Consider the following 24,069-nt stretch of genomic DNA (forward strand, 5'->3'; position numbering starts at 1 on the left):
CTTTTCTCAATCTTGCCCCATGACAAGCCAACTGAAGCAGTGGAGGATTTTTTTTCTCCTCCACCCGCATTGTATTTTCCTATATGCTTCGGTTTTGCTAGCTCTTTCAAGGTCATTGATCTTTTCTTCTTTATTTTCTTTCTTTTCTCTTTCTTTTTTTCTCCTTCCTTCCTTCCTTCCTTCCTTCCTTCCTCTCTCTCTTTCTTTCTTCTTTCTTTCCTTTCCTTCCTTCCTTCCTTCCTTCCTTCCTTCCTTCCTTCCTTCCTTCCTTCCTTCCTTCTTTCTTTTCTTTCTTTCTTTCTTTCTTTCTTTCTTTCTTTCTTTCTTTCTTTCTTTCTTTCTTCTCTTTTTTCTCTTTCTTTTCCCTTCCTTCTTGCTTCCCTCCCTCCATGCCTCCTCTTTCTTTTTCTTCAATAAAATTGGGTTTTAAGCTCATCCCATGGCTTTCCTTTTAATTCTACGAACATTATGGCTTTTTCTTTTGTTTGCCTGTTTTTCAAGGTTAGAACTTTTATGTTGAGTGTATTTTTAGAAATTACTTTAACGACCTCAGATAGTACCCCGATCTTACCAAACATCCCAGGTTGTGGCCCACCTCACTGCGCCTTCAGTAACGTCACAGCGTAGGCTGTGCTCAGGTCCACACAGTCTTGTTGTACTGACCGATTTCCTCTCATATTGTCACTTACCACTCATGGCAGAGATACAGATGTTAAAAATTTAGTATTTTCTAAATTAATTCATAATTGGATAAATTTATGGGTTCAGTATATTTAGATATGTTTGCAGTTAGCATTTCCTTCACCTGAAACATCCCATAGCTTGACAGCTGAGGGAAAAAGTCTCTTATTAACGAGCAGACTCATTCCTAGTTTGAGTAAGAACACAACTGATGTAGTCTTCTTGACAGTCGCGCTTGCTCTAATTAGTCCTTCCTGTCTGCAGATTTACCAGCTCATTTTGGAACTTTGCAAACTTTGAAACTTAATGTTCACAGGATAATTCTAGAACCTTCTGTTTTACAAAGAGCAGTTTTACAAGAACTCACTGGAGGGTAAAATGGACAGTGTCACCTTAGCAGGGGCCTTTTGTACAATAAAATGCCTGAGTACATTATACTATGTGTGTGAAAGAGACAAAGACAGAAATATACAGGGGATTTTTCTGGAGCTTATAACCTTCAGTGTTGTGGGTTTTTGAAATGTTTCTGATGTTTTCCAGATTGACAGGTTATATGATTGGAAGAAGAGTCCTGATTCTGATGTGGCTGTTACGTTAAAAAAGCAGAAGAAAAATACAAAGGATGAATTTGAGGAGCGTGCAAAGGCCATTATTGTAGAATTTGCCCAGCAGGTAAGGACAGTATCTTTTCTCTCTTTCTTTGAGATAGGGTTTTTCTGTGTATCTTTGCCTGTCCTGGACTTGCCTTATAAACTAGGCTGACGTTGAACTCACAGAGTCTGCCTGCCTCCACCTCCTAAAGTGCTGGGATTACGGGCATGCACCACCGAGGCAGGAGAATTTCTTTGTGAAGAACCTATCAGAGTGTTTCCTTTGTTGTCTATTTAGTAAAGTCACTATTTTCATTAATAAAAATTTGTTCCCCATTCAGCTCGGTAATTTTTTTCCTTCTTCCATTTTTTGATGTTTTACTGTTTCCAGGCTGATGTAAAAGTCCAGGGTTCCTGGTCTTCCTTTCCTCAGCCTTATGTCTGATTGGGTAGTGTATGTAGAACTCTGAGCTCATTCCAGTTTTAACATCAGAAACTGGTGCTTGACCTGTCTCTGCAGCCTGAGCATTATGATGAACTGCACTGACGTAGAAACTGCTTTTCCCTTTTCTCTAAATGTTTAGGCAGTTGTTTCTAGATTGTGTTTGCTCAGGGGTTTGTGTGTTAGTGCTGGCCATGGGAGATAGGGCTCTTCACACGGAGGTCAGCACTTGACTGCTCACCGACAGCACCTCAGTTCTCTGCGCATCTCTGAAGGACTTTCAGTCGCCCTCTTCTGGGTGCCTCTTCTCATGGAGTGTTTTGGGCTGACTCTGCTTCTAGGGTTTGAATGCTGCTTTGTTTTATGAGAATAAAGATCCCCGCACTTTTGTGTCCTTGGTACCTACCTCTGCACATACTGGTGATGGCATGGGCAGTCTCATCTACCTTCTTGTGGAGTTAACTCAGACCATGTTGAGCAAGAGGCTTGCACCTTGTGAAGAGCTGAGAGCACAGGTCATGGAGGTAACTGTGGGCTTGTTTCCCTCCCCTGCAGGGTTTGGACTCTTCAATAGTTCAGGATATGCCATCATGTCTGTTTTGTTTTTCATTTGAAAACATGCCTATTAGGTTAAAGCTCTCCCAGGAATGGGCACCACAATAGATGTCATATTGATCAATGGACGTTTGAAGGAAGGGGATACGATCATTGTCCCTGGAGTAGAAGGGCCCATTGTCACTCAGATTCGCGGCCTCCTCTTACCTCCTCCTATGAAGGAATTACGCGTGAAGGTAAGCCAAGATGGTGGGTGAGTGTGGGGCTGGAGAGATGGCTCAACAGTTAAGAGCACTGTCTGCTCTTCCAGAGGTCCTGAGTTCAGTTCCCGGCAACCATGTATAATGTGGTGTCTCCCAATCATGTATAATGTGATCTGATGCCATCTTCTGAGAAGCAGGTGTACATGCAGATAGACACTCATATACATAAAATCAATCTTTTAAAAAGATGGAGAGTGTAAACATGGGGACTTCTCGACGTTTATCTCTGCTCAGGCCGTCTCTGAGGCCTGCTTGGCCTACTGCACAGGACACATTTGTCCCTGTCCTTGTGTCACTGCAGAAGTGGATGTGGGCGATAATATCTACTTAACAGGTTGTAGGACTTAAGGACAGACAGCCTTGCTGTACGGATTGCTGTGAGGAACAGAATTTTCTCCGTGGACAGTGAAAGTGCAGGCATTCTTGGCGCCTGGCCCTTCTGACTTGAAGAATATTTCAGATCTATAATCCAGTATGACTCTGTTGTGCACTCTTCTGCACATGGAGTGTGTGCACTGCCATGCTGTGCCATGGACCTCCTTTCTGCACCTGAACGTGTGCCAGTTTTCCCAGTGTGTGCAGCGCCATCTCACTATTGCCTCAGCAGAAGTTCTGAGTTGTTCTTCATGGTGGCTCTCATTCTCACATCTGCCTGCTCTGTGGCGCCATCACTTTAAAACCTTTCCCTCTGTCCAAATAGCCATGGCTTTATGTTTAGCTGCTCATGCCCTACCCTTTCATTGTCCCTGTTTCCACAGATTTTACTTTATGTCTTCTATTCTGACCTGTCTTTTCTGTGCTATTTTGAGAAACAGAAATTCGTAAGCTGAATGTTGAATTTATCCATTCCTTATGTTGTAGGTATTATTTCTTGAGCAGGGTTTGAGAACTGTCCGTTCCAAGGTCACAAAATACCGTAGCACTACCGCTGTTCAGATAAATTCAGTGGAAAGTATTTTTATCTCTAGAACCAGTATGAGAAGCATAAAGAAGTGGAAGCAGCTCAGGGAGTGAAGATTCTTGGGAAAGACCTTGAGAAAACCCTGGCTGGTTTACCTCTCCTAGTGGCTTACAAGGATGATGAAGTCCCTGTTCTCAAAGTAAGTTCATTACTTTTGATTAATTTCTTTTCTAGTTTGGACTACCCATTTTCCCTCCCAGTGCCCACACTAACCTTGAATTCATGATTTTCCTGCTTCAGCCTTAGATCTATTTTTCTTATTTCCTGTTTTTATTTAAGTTAAAATGTAATTGTATCCCTTCTCCCTTTCTTCCCTCTAGACCCTCCCATGTTCTCCCCTTTATTCCCTCTCAAGTTAATGGCCTCTTTTTTATTGTTATAGCACACACATTCATAAATATATAAACACAACCTCTTGAATGCATTAATGTTGCTTGTGTGTGTATATGACTTCAGGGTTGACTGCTTTATACTGGATAACTAATTTGGGGTTTGTCCCTGGAAGAATCTATAATTCCCCTTCTCTCTGAGATTGACCCCTTCCTAGTTAACACGTCTGCTGGTATTGTTTACGCAGTCCTGTTTAGGCAGCCATACTGTTGAGGTTTCATGTCATTGATAGGAGACACAGCACATTTCCTGGTCCTCTGGTTCTTAGAATCTTTCCACCTCCTGTTTCATGATGTTAGCAGAGTTTGGGTGTAGGCAGGAGTTATGTTGTATTCATTGAGACTGGGTTTCCGTTCCATGATCTCTGGACCATGACTGTCCTTTTCTGAAGCCTCTCTGAGCGTTCTGTGATATGGGGTGAGAGCTACAGGAACTGTGAGTATAAAGATATGCTTTTAGCATGCTGTTAGGAATTATGCTGGTCTAGTGTAAGGTCTATGTCCTCAGTAGCCATGGATAGTTGTCCAGGTTCCTAGTGCCAGGCATGAGCCTCCCTACTGTTGAGTGGGCCTTAGGCAGCTTTTGTTTACCATCAGCATATGAATGTCACTCTTGTAAACTTTTAGGGACATGTTATCATGCTGGCCATTGTTATGGTTTGTAGCCTGGACAGTATTGTCAGTTGTTTTCCTCCCTTGGCAGCTTGTATAACACCTTCTGGTACTGTGGAAGCTAGACTTCATGGAGACTTTCTGGTTAGCTCCAGCTCAGCTCTTCCCAGTCCTGTGTCTCAAGTGTCTGGTGCTTTCAGCAGTAGGGCCTCACTCACCCTCAGCCTTGGTAGACAACTAGGGGCAAAAGCAGTAGCCTGTGCTGTTTGGGGAGTATCTTGTACCATCTTGATCAGCAACTTGAACAGAAGTTTCCCATGCCTGGGACTACAGTTTTGTTAACCTATGGCTTTTATGGGGAGTTTTGTCAGCCAACGGGGAATAACTTCATGCGTGTATGTGTGTGTGTATTGTTTTCTGGGTCCTGCTTAGGTAGTCATAGTGTTGAGGTAACACGAATGTGACCTGATTGTGCCATTGAAGGTGGCCTACAGGCCTGTAGGAGGAATGGTTCTTAATAGCTCTTGCAGAGGATCCAGGGTTAGTTTCCAGCGTCCATGTGGTGGCTCACAACCACCTGTAGCTGTAGTTCCAGGGATCTGACTCCCTTCTTACCTCCATGTGATGCATGCATATACAGACATGCATGCATTCATGCTGATAAAATAAATCTAAATTTTAAAAGATATGTATGTATATATACTTATGTATTATATATAAATTTTAGGTCAATATAAAACATTCCTTGAGGCTTTATCAAACATCCACTTGCCCTCTCCTTTTATTTCGACCTCCCTCTTCCATCCCTAATTACGGTCCACTCCCATTTTTCCCATCTCTCGTATCACCTGTATCCTGCTGTTCTCCGTAGCTCAGAGTCTTGTTGTGTCAGCATGACATATGTTAGGGATGCTCACTAAAATGGGCAATTTATAAAGGGTCTTATCTGCTGACCTGTTTCAGGAAATGGGCTGCTTTCAAGTTATTGGTTTGTAATATCATATGAAGTTATATAAATGTATATGCATGATTCCAAATGACTGGGCATGCTGTTGTTAGTATACATGCACACAGGAAGCCCTGGGTTAGATCTCAGCATGACATAAAAATGAGTAGAGTGATATACAAAGACGGTGGAGGAAGTTAGATCAGAAGCTCATGGCTGTCATAGGCTGCATGGGTAGTTCAAGGTAATGTCGGGCTTCATAGAACCCTTTTTCAAAAATGGGAGGTGGGGAGGAAGGAGAAGACGGCCTTAAGGTATTTAAAAATAAATTGTCCTGAGAGATGGCTTAGCAGTTAGGGGCACATTGGATCCAAGCATCCATACCTGGTAGCTCTAGGAGGATCCACTGCCTCTGGCCTCCAAGGGCACCAGCACTTATGTACGACGTATCCAAACACAGCTGTACACACTTTGTGGGTTTTGTTTGTTTTTAAGTCTTGTTATGTAGCTGATCTTGAACTTTTGATTTTCTTGCCTCAACCTTCTATGTGCTGGGAACATGCCACTGGTTGTTCTTTGTTTAGATATTTTAACCCATAGAACTTTAAGGGAATCTTTCTTTGGTACTAGTATTCATTTTAAAGCCTGTTTGTCTGATAGGAAGATCAGCTGGCCCATATCCAATGAAAACGCAGGCTGTAGTCATAGCTTATTTGCTTGCCAAAGAGTCAATAGAACTGTTGCTGCTAGCTACACAGCCAAAACAGATCACATCGTTAGTGAATTCACTACCTCGGGGTAAAGGTGGAACAGGCAAGGCCTGCGTGTGGAGAGGACTTGTCTTTAGATGTGATGAGTTAGGTAATTTCACAGTTCAGCTTTGGGGCTGCCACTCATTTGTGAGACTTAAAGTTGTATAGATTAAGGCAGATAGATGCAGTGGGTTAGGATAGGGCTAGGCTATGGCCATAGTGTCTCTTCTAGAACAAACTGCCATGCTCTAATTCCATGTTTTCAGGTGAGTGTTTAGGCAGAGCGAAAGTTACCTCTAGGCTGCTGAAGCTAGGGGTGTGCTTTGTCATATTTGATTTCTTTTCAAGGATGAATTGATCCACGAGTTAAAGCAGACACTAAACGCTATCAAATTAGAAGAAAAAGGAGTTTATGTTCAGGCGTCTACATTAGGCTCTTTGGAAGCTCTTCTTGAATTTCTGAAGACGTCAGAGGTGCCAGTAAGTAACTACTAGTTTTGTAAGCACGTGGTGTCATGATATGCTGCCCTTACCTGCTTCATGCCAGCAAACCTGGACCCTTTCTTACAGTATGCCGGAATCAACATTGGCCCAGTCCATAAAAAGGACGTTATGAAGGCTTCAGTGATGTTGGAACATGATCCACAGTAAGTATTCCTTCTGACTGTCTTCAGGCTGTTAGTGTGACTTACTCCTTCTCACTGAGTGATCTTCGATGTTTCCATGTTTCAGGTATGCAGTAATTCTGGCCTTTGATGTAAGAATCGAGCGGGACGCACAAGAGATGGCTGATAGTTTGGGAGTTAGAATCTTTAGTGCAGAAATTATTTATCATTTATTTGATTCCTTTACAAAATACAGACAAGACTACAAGAAACAGAAACAGGAAGAATTTAAGTAAGTTGATGTTTTTGTTTACTTTGAATCTTTGGTAAGGCACCACATACAAGGAAAGCAGACAACAAAAGTGTGGCTATTTGTGTCCCAACATACTGCATCCTGAAGTGGTATGTTATAACCAGGGGGAAACATCCCAGTGCATGCATGTGTACGTATCTGAGAGGGGGAGAGGCGGGGGACAGAGATGAGGTCCTCTCAGGGACCTTAGTTTATTAAATTTCAATTTGGAGGGCTTGGATCACCTATGTGTAAACTGGGAAATAACGCCAAAGGATTCTGAGGGAGACAAAGCCATTCTTCTGTAGACCTTGCAAGTTTGTGTCCATGCTTCCTGAAGAGTCTGCAGGCCTTTAGCTAGGCTTCCTCCTCCTGGGCTTTTCAGAGTCTCTGTTATTGAGACAAGCAGTATGCGCGAGGAGAGAGGAGTGCTGTAAAGCAGATGCAGAGGGTGGGCTTTGGTGGGATAAGAACCTGAAGCAGATCAGTCGGGTGTGTGTAGTGTGCACAGGCACAACAGTGTCAGGGCATACATCAGAGAACATGGATGGCAAAAGGTTGGAGAAGTGATAGGGCCCTCAGGTTATTAGGCATGGGAATGATTGAGCTTTGGGGACTTCCTTTTTTCTCCCTGCCAAGTTGTATAGTCATGATCACGTCGGGGTTACTCTGGTTCCATGGACCTGTAACCCAGCCGGTAGGGAGTCAGGAGCAGGTGTCCTGTGAGCCGAATTGCACTGTCTAGGAGAGAGTTACCAGAGTTGCTACGGGGCAACACTGCCCTCATATGCTGCCAGCATCGTGACTGACTAGTATAGTAACCTCATGGCCCAGTTTTGGGAAGCAACAGGAATAGGATGAAGAAAATCCTATTGATGGATCACTATAAGCTCTGAAGAAGACTGCCGCGTGACAGACTCGGCATCAAGTTCTGCCCAGGTTGCCAACATCAAGAGATGGCTGGGGCCAAGGCACCATCATTTAATTTGAGTGCAAAGTGTTCGTCATTGTAGCTGTGAGCTGGGTTAGAGCTTGTAGCGCTTATCCAGCAAACCTCACGCCCGTCTGCACTTTTTTTCTGTTTAACGAGTTTGTGAGCTTGAGATGTTTTGTCCTCTCTTTACTTTCAGGCACATAGCAGTATTTCCCTGCAAGATGAAAATCCTCCCTCAGTATATTTTCAATTCCCGAGATCCAATAGTGATAGGGGTCACTGTGGAGGCTGGCCAGGTCAAGCAAGGGACACCCATGTGCGTTCCAAGCAAAAACGTAAGTCCAGGCTGACATCTGTGTTCTCCTTCTGCAACTGTGTGTTGGTTCCATACCTTCTCTAAACAGTGTCACTTCAGTAATTCCTGTCTGCAGTCACCCCTCATGTCTGATGTTTGCTCACTCCATTTGTGGGCCTGGCTAGGCAGATCCATGTTGGAGTCACGGGGAAGAGAGCACCCCTCTTTATGTAACAGTCTAGCTCATTCATTTGGATTTGTCTGTTCCCTCCTCAACAGACTTACTGTAAAGGAACCTACATTTAAACCATGCAGGTCTTGTACACACTATTTCTTTGTAAATGGCTACAACCTCGTGTTCTCCTCCTCCTCCTCCATTTTTGCTGTTTGCTGTAGCGTTTTCTCACATGTCGTGCTTAGTGCTCAGCTGGCCCAGTTGGGCCAGTGGATACTGGTCATGTGTTGCCTGTCGTCTTTGGAGCCCTCATTTTGGGATAGTGGCTTGTTAAGAACTCGCAGTTAGTCCTCTGTTCTTCAGGCTGTCGACTCTGTGAACAAAATAACTCTTGTGCCTTCCACAAGACAGCCAGGCTTCCACCCTTTTTGTCTGTTCAAAGCTTATTTTCAAGCTGCATGGCCGCCTTTCTGACTTAGTTCCATCCTGCCCCAGCCTGAGAGCTTACAGCAGGGTCACAAGTGACACTGAATCAGCAGACAGCCTCAGAACACGGAGAAGCCTTTTGTTTTTGCTGCCATCTGGGAGGCACAGGGTAGATGGAATGAGGACCACCTCACATCCGGCTGTCACAGGTCTCTTTCTCTTGTAGTTTGTTGACATTGGGATAGTAACAAGCATCGAAATAAACCACAAGCAGGTGGATGTTGCAAAAAAAGGACAAGAGGTCTGTGTCAAAATAGAGCCTATCCCTGGGGAGTCTCCGAAAATGTTCGGGAGACATTTTGAAGCTACAGACATTCTTGTCAGCAAGGTAAGTATTTTAGCAAAGGTGCCATATTTTCAGAAATTTTCATCCGTTCAGCTCTCTGGTCACCTGTATCAGTAGCTCAGAGAACTGAAGCGTGGATTTGGGAACATAGGTGGCACTTCTGAAAGAGGGTATGTGCCATTGGTGATCCCAGGACTCTGAGCCACAGCTCACAGATGTGGGTTCTGTTCTCTGAAGGAGGCTGCAAAGCACAGGCTTTCTTTTGCTTATGTGACAACCTGGGGCCACTGGCTTTCATTGGCACACCCCACCTTTGGCTCACCCTGTTTGTGCCTGGGCTATTGCAGATCAGCCGGCAGTCCATCGATGCACTCAAAGACTGGTTCAGAGATGAAATGCAGAAGAGCGACTGGCAGCTTATTGTGGAGCTGAAGAAAGTATTTGAAATCATCTAACTTTTCCACATGGGACAGAATTTGGAGTAAATGTAATATTATGTTGTGATATTACCAACAAAACAGACATTTGGATACTGATGGACTTAGGTGTATAAAATGTTTTCCATGATAAACCAAGCAACTTACACTGGTTTGACAGTGGTCACTTCCCCGCCCCACAGTCCAGCGTGCCTGCACTCACCGTCCCTTCCCTCAAGACTTGGCTGCTGTTTTAAAGTTTGCCCTTCCTCAAATTTGGATTTTTATTACAAATCTAAATCTTTCAATTTTATACTGATTAAATCAGTCCTGCAGTATTTGATTAACCAAGCTTTTATGGGTTTTGTGATTCTTGGGACTCTTTTGATATAACAATCATCTCTATGGGTATTCTTTCCACGGTGACTTCCTGCACTCCCATTCCTAGCATTCTTCTGCCATATGCCCTTTGGGAGATAGGCATCATGTTGTTTTCTTCTCTGCTTTCTGCACAACCAAGATGTGAAGGATGGCTGGCTGCCATTCACTGCTTGCACTAGTCGTGAGAGCTCACTGTAATCAAACTGCCAACAGAGAGGAGACACTGCAGTCGAGTGAACTCTGCTGCGCTTCCATGTTAGCACAGCTCCCCCCAGCTAACCTTTTTACCCTAGGAGAGGCATTTTCCATTGGTTAATTTCGGTCTATTTTGTTTAGTACATTCCATCACTTTGTGGCAGTAAATTATTGGAGGTCACTGCTTGCTCACAGTGATTTAAAGTCTCATGACTGTACCTCATTGTAGTTAACCCTGAGGAATGTGAGTCTTAACTGATCCACCAACATCCAACTGATCCACCAACATCCTTTGGAGAAACTTGTTGGGTCGTTGTAGGAATTTCAAGTGTTATGGCACAACACACACATACATACATGAGAGTATGTATGCTTGAAAATCTTATTTTTAGCTATTCAATATTCTCAACACTGTCTTGGACATAATTTGTTTCAGTCCCAGGCCAGAATTTTAGTAGTTTTCCAGGTTCGGAGCACTATTAAAATCCTGTCCTGGGATTGCTCAGCAATTCCAAAGCCTTTGTACATAGACCCGGTGGCAAGGTGACCTGGAGGTTTTCAGCCCTTTAAGTATATATAAATTGTTGCTAGTTCCTATGGCTGAGTTTAAGAATTACACAAAAAAAAAAAGCCTGTACAAAATATACATACAGTTCTTTATTAAACAACTGTAAACACTTCACTGTAAAAATCCATAAAACTTTATAAACAAACATTTTGTAAATAGAATCTATGCTACAAGTAAAAGAATTAACACAATTATTTACATGCAATACTGACAAATTTGGCACTTTTTGAAAAGAAATGTACAAAACACTTGCTTAAAAACAAATCTGAAATTATAAAAACTCAGAGCATCACTATCATGCACTTTGCAAATACCTCACAAGCGCTGCTGGCACAGCTGGCAGAGAGCACCAGGCTCTCTGGACATTTAGGTAACTTTCAGTGTGCTTCCGTAAGTCTGTTGTAAAACCACCTGAACATTGTCAAGAATAAAGTCAAATGCCATGTTCCACACCGACTCCACCGACTGCTGCATCAACCTGAAGGTGAGAACAAAGCTTCATTTAGAGAAAGCGCCAACACATTTTTATCTACCATCTCAGTTTTAATTAAAGGCCACCGAACTAAAACCGAGTCTTAAGATAAAGCTGGCTTTGGATTAAATAAAGACCTAGAGCCCCCAGAAGTAGTTCATGTTTTCTTGAAATTAGATAGATAGGTCCTTAACTTACTACCCATTTCAATTGATTCTTTCAGTAAAATTACCTTTTCATGTATTTTATAACTAGATCCAACTTTTCCAAATCTTTTTCCTCTATAAGGTCAGTGCAGTATTTCACAACTTGCAGAATGTCTTCTTCCATTGGATCTAGAAAGGAAGAAAACCTAAGATGAGGACCCCAGTATCTTTTGGAGAAATCTGAAGTTAGCTATATTCTGATTTACAGCTATCAAAGCAAGCCTTACAACTTAAAAGACTGGAGGTAACTGGTGAGAACATTATTGTTAGAAAAGTAGGCTACATCTGTTGTGGTTGGGTCAGGGTCTTGAATTAAGGAACAACCCTGCAAACCTGAGATGGTAGTTATCCATTCTTTGAGCAAGGTCTTCACGTCACTGAATTCCACAGCTCCAGCTAAGTTGGGTGCTGCTGGTCTAACACAACTTGTTTGGCTGGGCTGTAAGCTAGAGGGGTTCTGCACACCAGGGGTGGAGAATTCTTCCTGTTAAAAAGAGCAAAAATATTGTCATTAAAATCTAACAAAGGCCACTCTTTATTAGATTTTAGTGTTTTTTTAAAAACATTTTTTCTGTTTACCAGGGGTCTCTCAGATGTCATTCCTTCATGTTTTAGAAAGCCATCTATTAACTTCTGGGGACTGCCATAGGCCCCTGGCAGAGGTTTCGCAGGACTGCTCAGCAGCTTATTTTTCAAAGGACTCTGAATCTTTCTGGGAGAACCAATGGGGTTCTTCTTGTTTCTCTTGTCTTTCGCTGTGGGTGGCTTTAGCTGAAGTAAAGGATTCTTCGGCACTGAAAGAAGAGGTATGAGATCCTCAGAATACTCGAGATAATACCACACAGGCTCTCTGTCCTTCCAGCCCAGCTGCAGACTTGGTGTTCTGACCTTGGCCATGCTGCTTGTGTGCAATGGCTGGTCCTAAGGACTAAAACTTTCTTTCAGCAAGGACGCAGGCTTGATAAATGTGTGTTCAGGGACTTGTTTCCAGATCTTGTGATCTGAACCCACATTCTTTCAAATAGCAGTCTCAAAGGACAAGTAGCTAGACATGTATCCAAAATGCTGTGAGTGTGCTGAGATTGGCCCAGGCAGTAACCAGCAAGCATCGTGAAACACTGCCTGCTGATCTGACCTCTTCAGTCAGTAGGATGAAGGGTCAGCACTGACCCAATGGCAGCATCACTCTATTACCTCTGTGACCTGTCAGTCTGACTCACCCGGTGCACAGGCTGTCTGCTGAGGAGCAGTGTCCTCTCCCTGCCGCTGTCTTTGATCATAGGCTGCTTTCAGCTCTCTTTGAAGCTCAGCAGGAAGGGCAGCGAAGACGTCGGGGTCCACCTAATAGGAAGGAAAGCCACACTCAAGTTAGTTCTAGGTGGCATTAACAGGTCCTGAAGAGCAAAGCATGGAGAAAAGGCCTTTCAAGAAACCCTGGAAGCGGGTACTCAGATCTGTGTGATGTCAGAACAACAGACCTAGTTACAACATGGTTAAGCCAAGAGCAAGTACATAGTTCGGGTTACTCTCCTCTGCATCTTCACCCTACTGAGGCGCTCTAGTGAGCGCATGGGCCAATAAAGAGGGCAAGAGAATGTGTGTGCTTGTTTCTTCCAGACATGGTAGGCACCTATACACCTTGCCCTGCTTTCCACTTCTCTTCCTCTGGTGCTGGCTTGCCAACTTTACAAGTTCGAGGGGCCAACCAATGTTCTTGATATATGCAGTACAGAGGAATGGAACAGGAGAATTGAGCTAAAGTGGTGAGAGGACACTGGTCCTAACATGGACTGACTTACTTGTGAAAATGCTGGAAGGGCTATAACATTGATTCCTGCGTCGCTATTAGGTTCTTGAGACTCTGGTATTTTCAACAAAACTGTGCCAACAGGATGTGGCAATACCCCTGAACTGCAACCATTTACTGGTTCATTCCTCTTGGTGTCACGCGGCTCTCCTTGTTGAGCAGCACAAGCTTGTTCTATTTGTTCCCGGAGATCAGGGGGGAGTGCTTCTAAAACAGACTGATCAATCTGTAAAACCAAATGTGAACCAGATGCTCAGAAATAAAGGTTTGAGGAACAACAGAACAGACCAGCAGCTACCAAGTCTGAGGGGAGTGCATTTCAAGTCTGAAGGGGAGTGTACTTCAGGAGCCAGCAGTGTCCACACAAGGGGGTCTACATACTTACAGATGCCTTGCAGTGAGAACTGAGCCAGGAAAGGGAACATCAACAAAATTAACTTTTCAGATGGGAGACCTTCACAAATATAATTACTGTATACTGTATAGTTAAAGGTGAGCATAGAAGCATTAGAGAGCTGCTTGTCACCAAAACTCAAGTGTGAGAGCTGCCCCCTTTCCCTAGATCTGCAGGCAGCATTTGCATCTCCTTTAGCTTTTCTCCACCGAAGGACAGAAGTAGAAAAGGTGATGGGGTGCACATGACAAAGAACAAAAGCACCAGGACTAACTGGCAGACGAGGGGCGTAAGCAAGAACAGCACAATGACACATGAAGGTGGCTCTGTATGCCAACCTACAAAGTAAAGAATACGATTTTCATTTAAGCCAGTTTTGTACTTAATACCTCAAAACATACCTGGGATGGTGATGGGACCTCGATACTCAGGTTAAGTCTTGACTGTCCACTGATGGGAGAGTGTAGACCTTTCCATTTCCTTGAACACTGATCTCTGTTAGTGTCAGGACTGATACTAGCTGCCAGATGAGCAGAAAGGGGCGACAATAAACTGCAAGGTCTAGAGGTGGAGGATACATCCAGATCCTCAGCAGCTAGAAATACTACAATTTTAGAAAAAACAACCACAGCCTCGTTAGTTTCCCCATTCACCAAATTCCCAATTCCTTGCATAGTTTTAGGCTAATAATTTAGAATGTAATTTTACTTCTTAAAAATTAAAATGCACAGGCTCATGTTGATGGTAAGCTTTTATTCCCAGGGGACTTAGTGGGACAGAAATGAGCTGCACACGAGTGGCTACCCACCTTCCTTGTGCTCCTCTTCGGTGGGTTTCCTAGCTTTCTGAACTTGGAAGAGATCAAGGATAGACTGCGGCCGCCCAGGAAAGAGGCCTGGCTGAACTGATGGGCGACTTGAACATGTGGAAGGATTTGGATTAGTAGGAATCAACTGATTCACCTGAATACCAACCTAGAGCCAAAATAAAGAGAATGTTTCTAAAAAAAAAAAAAAAAAAGAAAAAGAAAAAAACCCAAAGTGAAAGTAAGATTTCAACTAAGTAAAATTGTCAGTTAATCTTCTGGCACTACCACCTAGATCCTGTTTCTGTAATAAAGAAGTGAACGAAACTTTATCTTCTGAGTACTGGATTCACCCAAACACGGTTAAGACTTTCAAAATCAGATAGCCAGACAAGTGAATTTCGGGATTCCACAAGTTTTCTGGTTGGCTAATGATTAGAGGGGGGAGGATGTGACCCTTAAGTGTGGAGATCCTGTGACAACCTGCCTTGGTGGCAAAGTGTACCTGTACCTGTGCACCAGCGCCAACTGAGGCTTTAAACAGGATCTGTCTTTAAGGGTAGCAGACTGGGTGTAGCTACGTGCTACACGTATTTATTTGGCATGACCAAGGTTTAACCTCTCCCTACGAGAGCAACTACAGAGCTGGGGCAATAGCTCAGTGATAAAGGTGCTTGCCCAGTGCTTGTAATGTGGAGGGCAGAAAATATAATATTCTATGCAGAAAACAAAATATTTCTAACAAATATAACCTGTGAAAACTAAGATTAGATTAGGTTTGATAGGACGTGCTACCTCCCTCCTGGGACTGCACTGAAGAAGCTGAAGACATGCATGTCAGAACCAAGCTCAGATACAGCCCCGGCTTCATGCTACACAAAGAAGGCTCCAGTGTAATACTTACCCCTCTCATATCCGATATATTTAGTTTCATTGTATGAAACATGTTTAAAATCGCTTTTCCAATTACTTTTGCACTATCTGTTGCCTGGTCCAGAGTTACAGTCCTGTAAGTATTAGAATTACTTTCTTAAGAAACATTCCATATATACTCACTAAAAAAATCATAGAAACATTGGAAGGAGTTACTAAGTTTATAAATATGAATGGAATAATCGCCCATTCTTTAAGCCAATTCCACCACCCACAAAGCTAGAAAACATATTCATAGCACTGATACTTTAAACAGCATGAAGACTTGATAAACCAAAAGTTGACAAATTTAGGAAAATGAAACTTAGTTGATGCACATAAAAATTATACAGTGTTGCAAATTGCAAGAATAGTTGGATCCCAAGGGAAGTTTTACTTTAAATGATACTGAGATAACAAATAATATCCAGAGGAGAAATGAATCAACTGTTTTTTAAGGTTTGTGGCTGAAGCAATGGCTCAGTGGTTACACACTTGCTTTTGCAAAGGACTGCAGTTCGGTTTGCAGGGAGTCTGACACACTCTTCTGGCCTCCGCAGCACTGTGCATGTGTGCACACCCACACACAGGAAAGCAGCTACTCTTAACTACTGAACCTTCTCTCTAGACTATTATATTTAAAGAAAAGTCACAGAATATTTCCAACATTAAATATCTTCACTCCAATGATACTTTTTCTTCAGAACCTTTATAAATTCATAAAAAGTATACGTAGTTACTGTGGCAAACACTATTGTAGCCTGACGTAAACCTTTGCCAAAGACAACGGAGACTGGCTCTGTAAGGAAAGCCTGTTGTGTGGCGACATCCTCACACCGTTGGGGCCATTGGGAATTCTTTTGCATTGAGCACAGTGGCCCCTCACAAACAAAATCACACCATCACATCACCCCCAGAAACACACAGTAAACTGGACCTGGTTCTTGCCTCCCTCCTCTCCCACTTGCCCCAAAGAAAAAACTATGTTTAACCAATTTCATATAGAAATATCCACTGTTGCATTTAATCTCTATATGGCATAACTGTAAACCATACTTAGAACATTTATAAACTGTTTTACTTTCCCTGTTTCATAATGCTTTCAATAACAGAACGAATGTTACAATAGAATAAGCAACTTATGTTTGACAAGATCTAATCTTTACTGAAAACATTATCATCCTTATTTATGGTTTCAGTGTTAAAGATCTGGCTTGTCAGATGGAGTGCAGTTGGCTGAATAGAAGACACACTAAAAAAATGTGGTGTCATGTTGATCACAAATCACACATGAACTCTAACATTAAGTGATGGACAAATCAAACATCAGGGCTTTAAAGAAAAGCTTTCTATGGGTTTCAGAGACAATTCTGATTGCTCTGAGATTTACTGACAGAAATCTGGAACGTCTCATTTAAGCTTTCCACAAACCATATCAGTCCCCTTAGCTTGCGAACATGCAGCCCTTTTCCTTTCTACACACAAGTTCACAGCCAGGAGCCCCTAAAATGAGCCTCAGGCTGCCACCTGACTGATTTGAAATGTGGTCTGTCTAGCTAGTCATGTTGGAAGTTTGGTGCTCAGTTTGGTGGCAATGATTTGGACCTAAAGAGAAGGACAAGAATGTACTGGGTCAGTGCTCTAGGAAATAATGATGTCATAGGCACTTGGGTAGAGAAGGCTGTTACACAGAGCAAACCTGGCCCTCGAGACACCTGTCTGGATTCCTGTCTCACAGTGTGACTGTTATCTGGTCTGTGTTCTTGCCACTGTGATGTGCTGGCTGGCAGACAGCGGGAGGATTCAAGCAGTACCAGCTTCATCAGCCAGGAACACAAACTAAATAAATCTTTAAAAAATATCTGTCAGTCTGCAGTATTTTGCACTTGGCACTATACCTAAGTCAACCTACTATGGGCTTGTGGCCTGGCTCTATAGGATATTTAACAGCAGCAGTTTTGGTAAATTTTAACTAAAACTATTACTACTGATTTTATTTTGTATGGTTTATAATAACTTGCACAGAATATAACTTAACTCTTGACATTTTTTTAAAGAAAAAGTTTACCTGGCAATGTTATCACAAATTCCATGGCCTCCAAATTTTGCAGTTTCTACAGGGGCCCCTGGCTTCCGCACCATAACTTTCAGAGTCAGGCGTTTGCCCTTCATGCTAGCAGCTTCAAGTCGCCTTTGAATTTCTTCTGAAAGACTCAAAAGGAAAGCTTCTGCCTCTTTTGGCTACAGAAAGACAAAGATGAAAAGACACCCCCATATTATTTTCTTTAACCTGACAGCTCTTCTCTGAATACTGAACATGTTATTTCCTGTCGTAGCAACTTAAGAGAAACACTGTGCACACGGAGCTCACACGCTCATCTCTCAGTGTGCTGAGTATTCTGTAAGGCATCTTCCTTTCTTGCAGTAGAATTATTGCAACACAAGTATGCTATCACTGACCTGTTACAATCCTTAAATTCTCTGATAAAAATGTGAATGCCAACACTCCACCAAATTCCTACATGGTAGTTCCAAGAAGCATGAGCTCGTCAGCTTTCAAATCCTCATGATGTGCGGTTACGAGAACAGCAGTTCTCAGTCCGTGGGTCGTGATTCCTTAGGGGGTTAAACGACTCTTTCACAGGGGTCACCTACGACCATCCAGAACCACAGATATTTACCTAATGACTTATAACGGTGGCAAAATTACAGTTATGAAGTAGCAATGAAAATGGTTTTGTGTTGAAGGTCCCCAAAACATAAAAAACTGTTTTAAAGGGTCACAGCATTAGGAGGGTTCAGAACCACTGCTCTACAGGCATGAAAAATTGAAGTAAAGGAGACCAATTTTTAAGTATAGTTTAAAAACACATTTTACCACTAAAAATATTTGTTGAACCTCTTCCTCCTCATTGGTAACGAGAATAATTGAATTAGTAGCTTTAGACCCCAAAGCAGAGTATTTTCCTTAAGACCTAGGTTTTTAAAATTGGGACCTACCTTAAAAGTCACCACGGCTCTGCAAATCCAACAGTTTATTTCAACCACCAAGAGTTCGAGAGCTTAGAAACAAGACTGTGTAAAGGCAAGCTACCTGGGAGAACCTGATTCCGTAGTTGATCTCAGCGGACACGGATTTCCTTTCCTTCTCTGGTCTAACTGGTCTGTCATCCAAACCACGGCAGAACCTATACAGCATCTGACCTGTTTTGGGACCAAATTCTTTCTGGAGTTTGGCCATGGTCATGCACTGCAAATCTCCACAGGTTTTAATTCCCAAAGATGCCAGCTTAAACTCCATTGAACGTCCAACTCCTAGGAAAAGGAATATGTACACAGTTGTTGAGAAACTATTAAAAATCTTGGCTGTTCATTTATTTACATGCAAAATTAAAACTTAAGTTTCATACAAAAATAATTTTTCGAATAATATCAAGATTACGATCTTATTCATGAATCAGTAAATAATAGGCTCTTGCTTAACAATTTTTGTTCTGAACCTATAGCCCAGATACAAACACTACCAGGCAGGGTAGAACTGTGCTGTCCATGATGGTTTCACCACATTTACTCTGGGCTAGAACTAGAACAGGAACTGATGACAAACGCTGCAACAATGACACTGGGACTGAGGCTGCTAAGCAAGAAAGGCTGGTGTGGTACAGGAGGAAGACCTATTTTATCAAAAGCTAACTGGCCATCTTGAAGAGGTGACATAATCCTTCCTACAACTGGGCCAGCACAGCAGTCTCCACGACCTCCAATATAAGGCGCACAAAGTTTCAATGCTACCCAGGACATTGATGAGCTCTGCTGCCCTAAACCATATCCAAGACATTAAAAAAAGATAAACAGGCAGGTGCCATGGCTCACACCTGTAATCCCACCACTCAAGGAGACAGAGGCAGACTGATCTCTGTGAGTTCGAGGCCAGCCTGGGCTACAAAGCAAGCCCAGGACAGCCAGGGCTACAGAGAAACCCTGTCTTGAAAAACCAAAACAAACATTTGAGAAAACAGTTTAGAGTAACTTAAGTAAACTATAATTCTTGTTTAAATGACTTTAGAACATAAAACAGTTACCAGCAGTGAAAAACATGTATCTGTGTCATTTTGTATGTTATCAAAAAAGAGCAAAGTCTGCTTCTCTCTTGTTCAGTGTGCTCATGTACATTTTGCTTCTATCCTGAGCAGTCTCCAGTGTCAAGAGGCACCCCATGCGCTGCCAGGAGAACCGCTGGATACAGCAAATAGGACATGGTGAGGAGTTGGCAAACTTTCAAAGCATCTCTGGCATCAAAGTAGACCAGACATGTTTGAACCGTGAGAATCTCTATCAGTGGTTCTCAGCCTTCTCAATGCTTCACCCTTTTAATCCATTCCTCAGATTGTGGTGACCCCCAACCATAAAATTATTTTTATTGTTACTTCATAGCTGTAATCTGGTACTGTTATGAATCATCATGTAACATTTTTTGCCACAGCGATTGTGACCCACAGGTTGAGAACCGGTAATCTGTAGCCTAGTGGGAAGGGTGCTGGCTCCCACTTGTGCCATTTACAGTCCACGTCGGAACAAAGGGCGGGCAGGAGGCAACACTGACCCCGCATTGTGCGGATGTGCATGTGGCAGTGTGGGAAATGGAGTGCTTCAGAAGGGTCTCGAGGGGAGATCTCATCCACTGCCAGGTACAAACAATACTTGTTTTAAAAAATCCCCAAAGCAAGCACACTCAACCTGATCTAATGAAACCACTGTCTGAGGAGAAAGGAAAGCTGGTCTACATGGAAAGCTGGTCTGGTAGAATGGAATCGTCCTGCAGTGGAGGTCAGAGGAAATGATACAACTCCAAGACAGGACCAAAATGGTTGCTAATTCAATGCAGTGCAGCTCAGAGTTCAGAGGGAAAAGGGGCATCTGTATGAAGAAAGTAAACAGGGCCGAAGACCTAACTAGCACAGCCAACCAAGAAGACAAGACAGAAGGGGAATGTGCTGGCTCTGAATGTACTGTCTAAGAAGTGTGAAGCTATGGAAGCCCCAGGTCAAGCAGCTGGGGCATGATGGACAATGATCCCTACCCACACAGACAGACCTTTGCCAGGAGCCACTGAGGCGGGGCAGATCAGTAAGCATGTCAGCTCTCTGGAAGGTAGGCCAGTACTTTGCAAGGTCTGTACCATGATGCATGCCCAGAATTGATTCCAGCCTCTGACACCCCTTCTTTCTGTGCTATTGCTTCTATCAAAAATCTGGAAGAGTATGAACCCTCACTTTCTGGGTATTTACCATTCTGACTGAGCAATCTATCTATGGGATCTTTATGATGCTGCACTACTATTCAGATGAATTAATTCCTGATTATAGAATGCCTGACTTGATTCGAACAATTTTAGAAGTTAGAAAGTTTACAGATGCAGTAAATACTTTGGTGGACCTACAGATGCCTCACCAGGAGACAGGCTTGAGGCTTCAAATAAGCTTTCTCTCTAGAGATACCATACAAATCCTGGTACCCACCATAAACAGAGGCAAGCTGGTTTGAACTCATGAACCCAGAATATAAGAGGGCTACCAAGAAATGTCTAACTTAAGTGCAAATCTTAATGTTAAATATACAAACTCTTTTGTTGTAATTCTGTACACCTTGTCAGCTTATGGCATAATATACTGTCATTCTAAATTTACTTTGTATCTTCATATGAAAGGCAGATAAAATTACTGTCCTGAATTCACTATAAACTAAGAGATAGCTGGAGAATGGGTAGCCAGGTCAGTCCTACCTGAAAAGACATACATTGTAACCTCTTGGACCCTGCTAAAACCTTTAGGCATTATCAACCTTTGTCATTCTGAACTTGCTATGAACTTATGCAATGGATATATAGATAAGAAATGTTTAGTTTTAGTGAAAAATCATGTAACCTGTTATATTTTCGAATTTCATTTGTTTTTGTGATTAACTGCCTTTCTGACTATGAGGTAATTCCTTCTGTGACAGAGAGCTTTGTCTCAGAAGTACAAAATTGTGACCAGACCATCCACCTTTTCCTCTTGAATGCTTGTGTGTGGAAGTGGTCGATTTTCTATGTCTCTCTTTCCTTATTCCCCTATAGATTCACAAACAAGTTAACAGACTCAGGGCTCTGCCATCAGTAGGCATGTATTAGCCTATCAGAGATTTCTGCAAAGAGCATTATCTACACATCAAAGAGACTCCTTTTACAATCCCATGAAGTTTTGGGCTAGAAGCAGTTTGGGGCTAGAAGCCTCTTCCCAGCCCTGGGTGCAGGAAAAAACAAAACAAAACAAAACAAAAAACTGGTCAGTTTAAGTTTTCCTCCTTAGCTACAGTGCAGGCAGTCCCGAACTGCTAGAGAAGGAATCCTGGGCTCCCTTCCCTTTTTCTTGTTCTTTCAATCTTCTATGTGATCAGTTTCCTGAGCCATCAGCTCGGCAAACCAAGAGATAAAGTAAAAGCTGAATCTGTGTCCTGTTCAAAGATTTTCCTTGGACCCCCAAAGCCAAACCTTGGCAGACCGTGGCAGTCCACTTTATATAGGAGAGAAAAACGTCAAAGAACGTCTTTGTCATCCACATTAAGGGTGTGCAATGAAATGTCAGTGGTGATGGGAATGTGTGTGGCTGTACTGTCCAATGCAGTAGGCACTTGCTCAAGGCTTCTGACTACAGGAAATATGGCCAAGCCAAACGAGAAACCTGTTAATTGTAAATGTTGTGAGGTTGCCGAGCTATTTGAGCAGCTTTGTAACTGTGTAGAGCTAGAAGTCACAAACTAAATGTACAAACCCTCATCCTGACTTTGTGTACAGGGTCCATAACAGAAGATTACACTCCCAGGGCTAACAGCTTTGCAAAGATCCAATGGTCTTTAGTATTGAAAGCACTGCTGGGGACAATCTTTCTTTCACTGGGTAACTACACTGAACTAAGTGATACATTTGTTCACACAACATATCATCCATCACCGGCCAGCATCCAAAAGCAGTGTTGTGCCTTTTCTGCTCACATCCACATCCACTCTGAAACTGCTTACAAGTCTGCAGAGCACACTATATGCCGAGTGGACAGTTAGTGAGAGCACAGGGCTGAAGACAGCTGAGCTGCTATCAATTAATTTATTCTAATTATTAGCTAGAGAGCAAGTTGTCCTGAAAGGTGAGTCACAAGGCAGAAATAAATACTATATTCACCAACAAACATCTCTGGGAAATTACTGGTATTCAGCAGATTAAATAGGACTCTCTATTATATGTTGTTCAGAATTTCTAATGCACAGAGCCCTCAACCAGTTCCCAAAATATATAAAATTCCTCTTTAAAAAGCCGAGCACAGGGCTGAAGCAGTGGCTCAGCAGGAAAGGACACTTGGTCTTCCAAGAAGACAGGGGTTCGGTTCCCACAGGGCAACTCAAAAGCCTGTAACTCCCACTCCAGGGAGTCCACGCCTCTTCCTCTGATCTTCACAGGCAACACAGGTTTGCAGGCAGAACATACAAAACATGCAAGCAAGACACCATGCACATAAAATTTAAAGATGAAATAAGCACTAGGCATGGATGCCATGCCCCTCATCCCGAGAGGTTCAAAAACTTAAGAGTTAATTCCTGGGACTGGGGCAAAATCACAGTCCTTTCAGAGCAGAGGTCCAGCAGCAGTCTCCTGCCCAGATAAAGAGTGTGACTAGGGTCACGTAGGCCCTAAGGAAGCCCATGGAATGTGTTAACTCCCCTCCCCCTTGCTACAGCCTAACCTGCACGTATGGGGTGGGGTGGTCAGGTGTCCCCCAGGTAGCCAGACCTAATCGTTTGCAGTTTTGGCGCCTAAAAACAAACCAATCATTTTAAGGTCAGCTCCCCTAGAGACCCTTTCACCCAATCCTGTAACGCCAAGACCTACACTTCCCTGCTTGCGTTTTGACCTCTTAAAAACCCTGTTCCCCTGGAGTTGGGGGTCGCTTGCCCCTTTGTTCTTGTAAAGGGCTCGAGTTTGTAATAAAGGACCCTCATGTGTTTTATATCGGACTCAAAGCCTGTCGGTCATTTGGGGCCTCACAATCTGGGTATTTCAATCCCAGCGATGTAAAGGGTGGGTGGTAGAGGAAGGTGAGACAGTGGGTCTTGGGAACTCACTGGCTAGACAGCCCAGACAAATGGTATTTTTCAAGGTCAGTGAGAGATTATCTAAGAGAGAGAGAGAAATAGAGGGAGAGAGAGCGCACAGGCCTTAGAAGCAGGAGACCCTCCTGAGACATACATTCCGAAGTATAATTAAAATATATAGAGAATAAAAAATCAACCTTTAAAACCAGTGCTAGGAATCAAACCCATGGGGTCACATAACACCTGTTAAGTGCCCTACCACTTAACACCATCTGCATTTCAGAAGCATCTCAGAACATGTTTCTGACCTTTGTTTTCAGGTTAGAAATATGCCATTTGGTTGTGAGTGAGTGGTGTGGTGATGGTTCACTTGAAAACAGCTCTTGCCTGGAAAGCCTGACAACCTTCTTTCAATCCCCAGAGCCCAAGCTGAAGGAGAGAATTGATTCCCAAAGCTGTCCTCTGACCTCTACAAAGGAGGACACACACACACACACACACACACACACACACACACACACACACACA

General features: G+C 43.0%; 2 protein-coding genes across 4 annotated transcripts in view; one reads left to right on the forward strand and one right to left on the reverse strand.

Moving 5' to 3' along the window:
* Eif5b (eukaryotic translation initiation factor 5B) overlaps positions 1–10,031 on the forward strand; it is a 57,335-nt gene extending 47,304 nt beyond the window's left edge. For both annotated transcript variants that reach the window (XM_055607260.1, XM_055607267.1), the window contains exons 15-24: positions 1,222–1,353; positions 2,055–2,237; positions 2,343–2,504; positions 3,500–3,631; positions 6,540–6,671; positions 6,762–6,838; positions 6,924–7,088; positions 8,219–8,357; positions 9,145–9,306; positions 9,612–10,031. In XM_055607260.1, the coding sequence (XP_055463235.1) occupies positions 1,222–1,353; positions 2,055–2,237; positions 2,343–2,504; positions 3,500–3,631; positions 6,540–6,671; positions 6,762–6,838; positions 6,924–7,088; positions 8,219–8,357; positions 9,145–9,306; positions 9,612–9,719 (1,392 nt within the window). In that variant the 3' untranslated portion in view covers positions 9,720–10,031. The remainder of the gene's footprint in view (positions 1–1,221; positions 1,354–2,054; positions 2,238–2,342; positions 2,505–3,499; positions 3,632–6,539; positions 6,672–6,761; positions 6,839–6,923; positions 7,089–8,218; positions 8,358–9,144; positions 9,307–9,611) is intronic.
* An 862-nt stretch (positions 10,032–10,893) lies between these two features.
* Rev1 (REV1 DNA directed polymerase) overlaps positions 10,894–24,069 on the reverse strand; it is a 28,023-nt gene continuing 14,847 nt past the window's right edge. For both annotated transcript variants that reach the window (XM_055607285.1, XM_055607278.1), the window contains exons 7-17: positions 18,515–18,735; positions 17,489–17,661; positions 15,413–15,515; positions 14,512–14,677; positions 14,105–14,307; positions 13,302–13,535; positions 12,723–12,843; positions 12,082–12,296; positions 11,836–11,986; positions 11,529–11,631; positions 10,894–11,302 (exon numbers count right to left, since the gene is read on the reverse strand). In XM_055607285.1, the coding sequence (XP_055463260.1) occupies positions 11,191–11,302; positions 11,529–11,631; positions 11,836–11,986; positions 12,082–12,296; positions 12,723–12,843; positions 13,302–13,535; positions 14,105–14,307; positions 14,512–14,677; positions 15,413–15,515; positions 17,489–17,661; positions 18,515–18,735 (1,802 nt within the window). In that variant the 3' untranslated portion in view covers positions 10,894–11,190. The remainder of the gene's footprint in view (positions 11,303–11,528; positions 11,632–11,835; positions 11,987–12,081; positions 12,297–12,722; positions 12,844–13,301; positions 13,536–14,104; positions 14,308–14,511; positions 14,678–15,412; positions 15,516–17,488; positions 17,662–18,514; positions 18,736–24,069) is intronic.

Source organism: Psammomys obesus, unplaced genomic scaffold (assembly GCF_907164565.1).
Source record: "Psammomys obesus unplaced genomic scaffold, mPsaObe1.curated_primary_1811, whole genome shotgun sequence".
Lineage (NCBI taxonomy): Eukaryota > Metazoa > Chordata > Mammalia > Rodentia > Muridae > Psammomys > Psammomys obesus.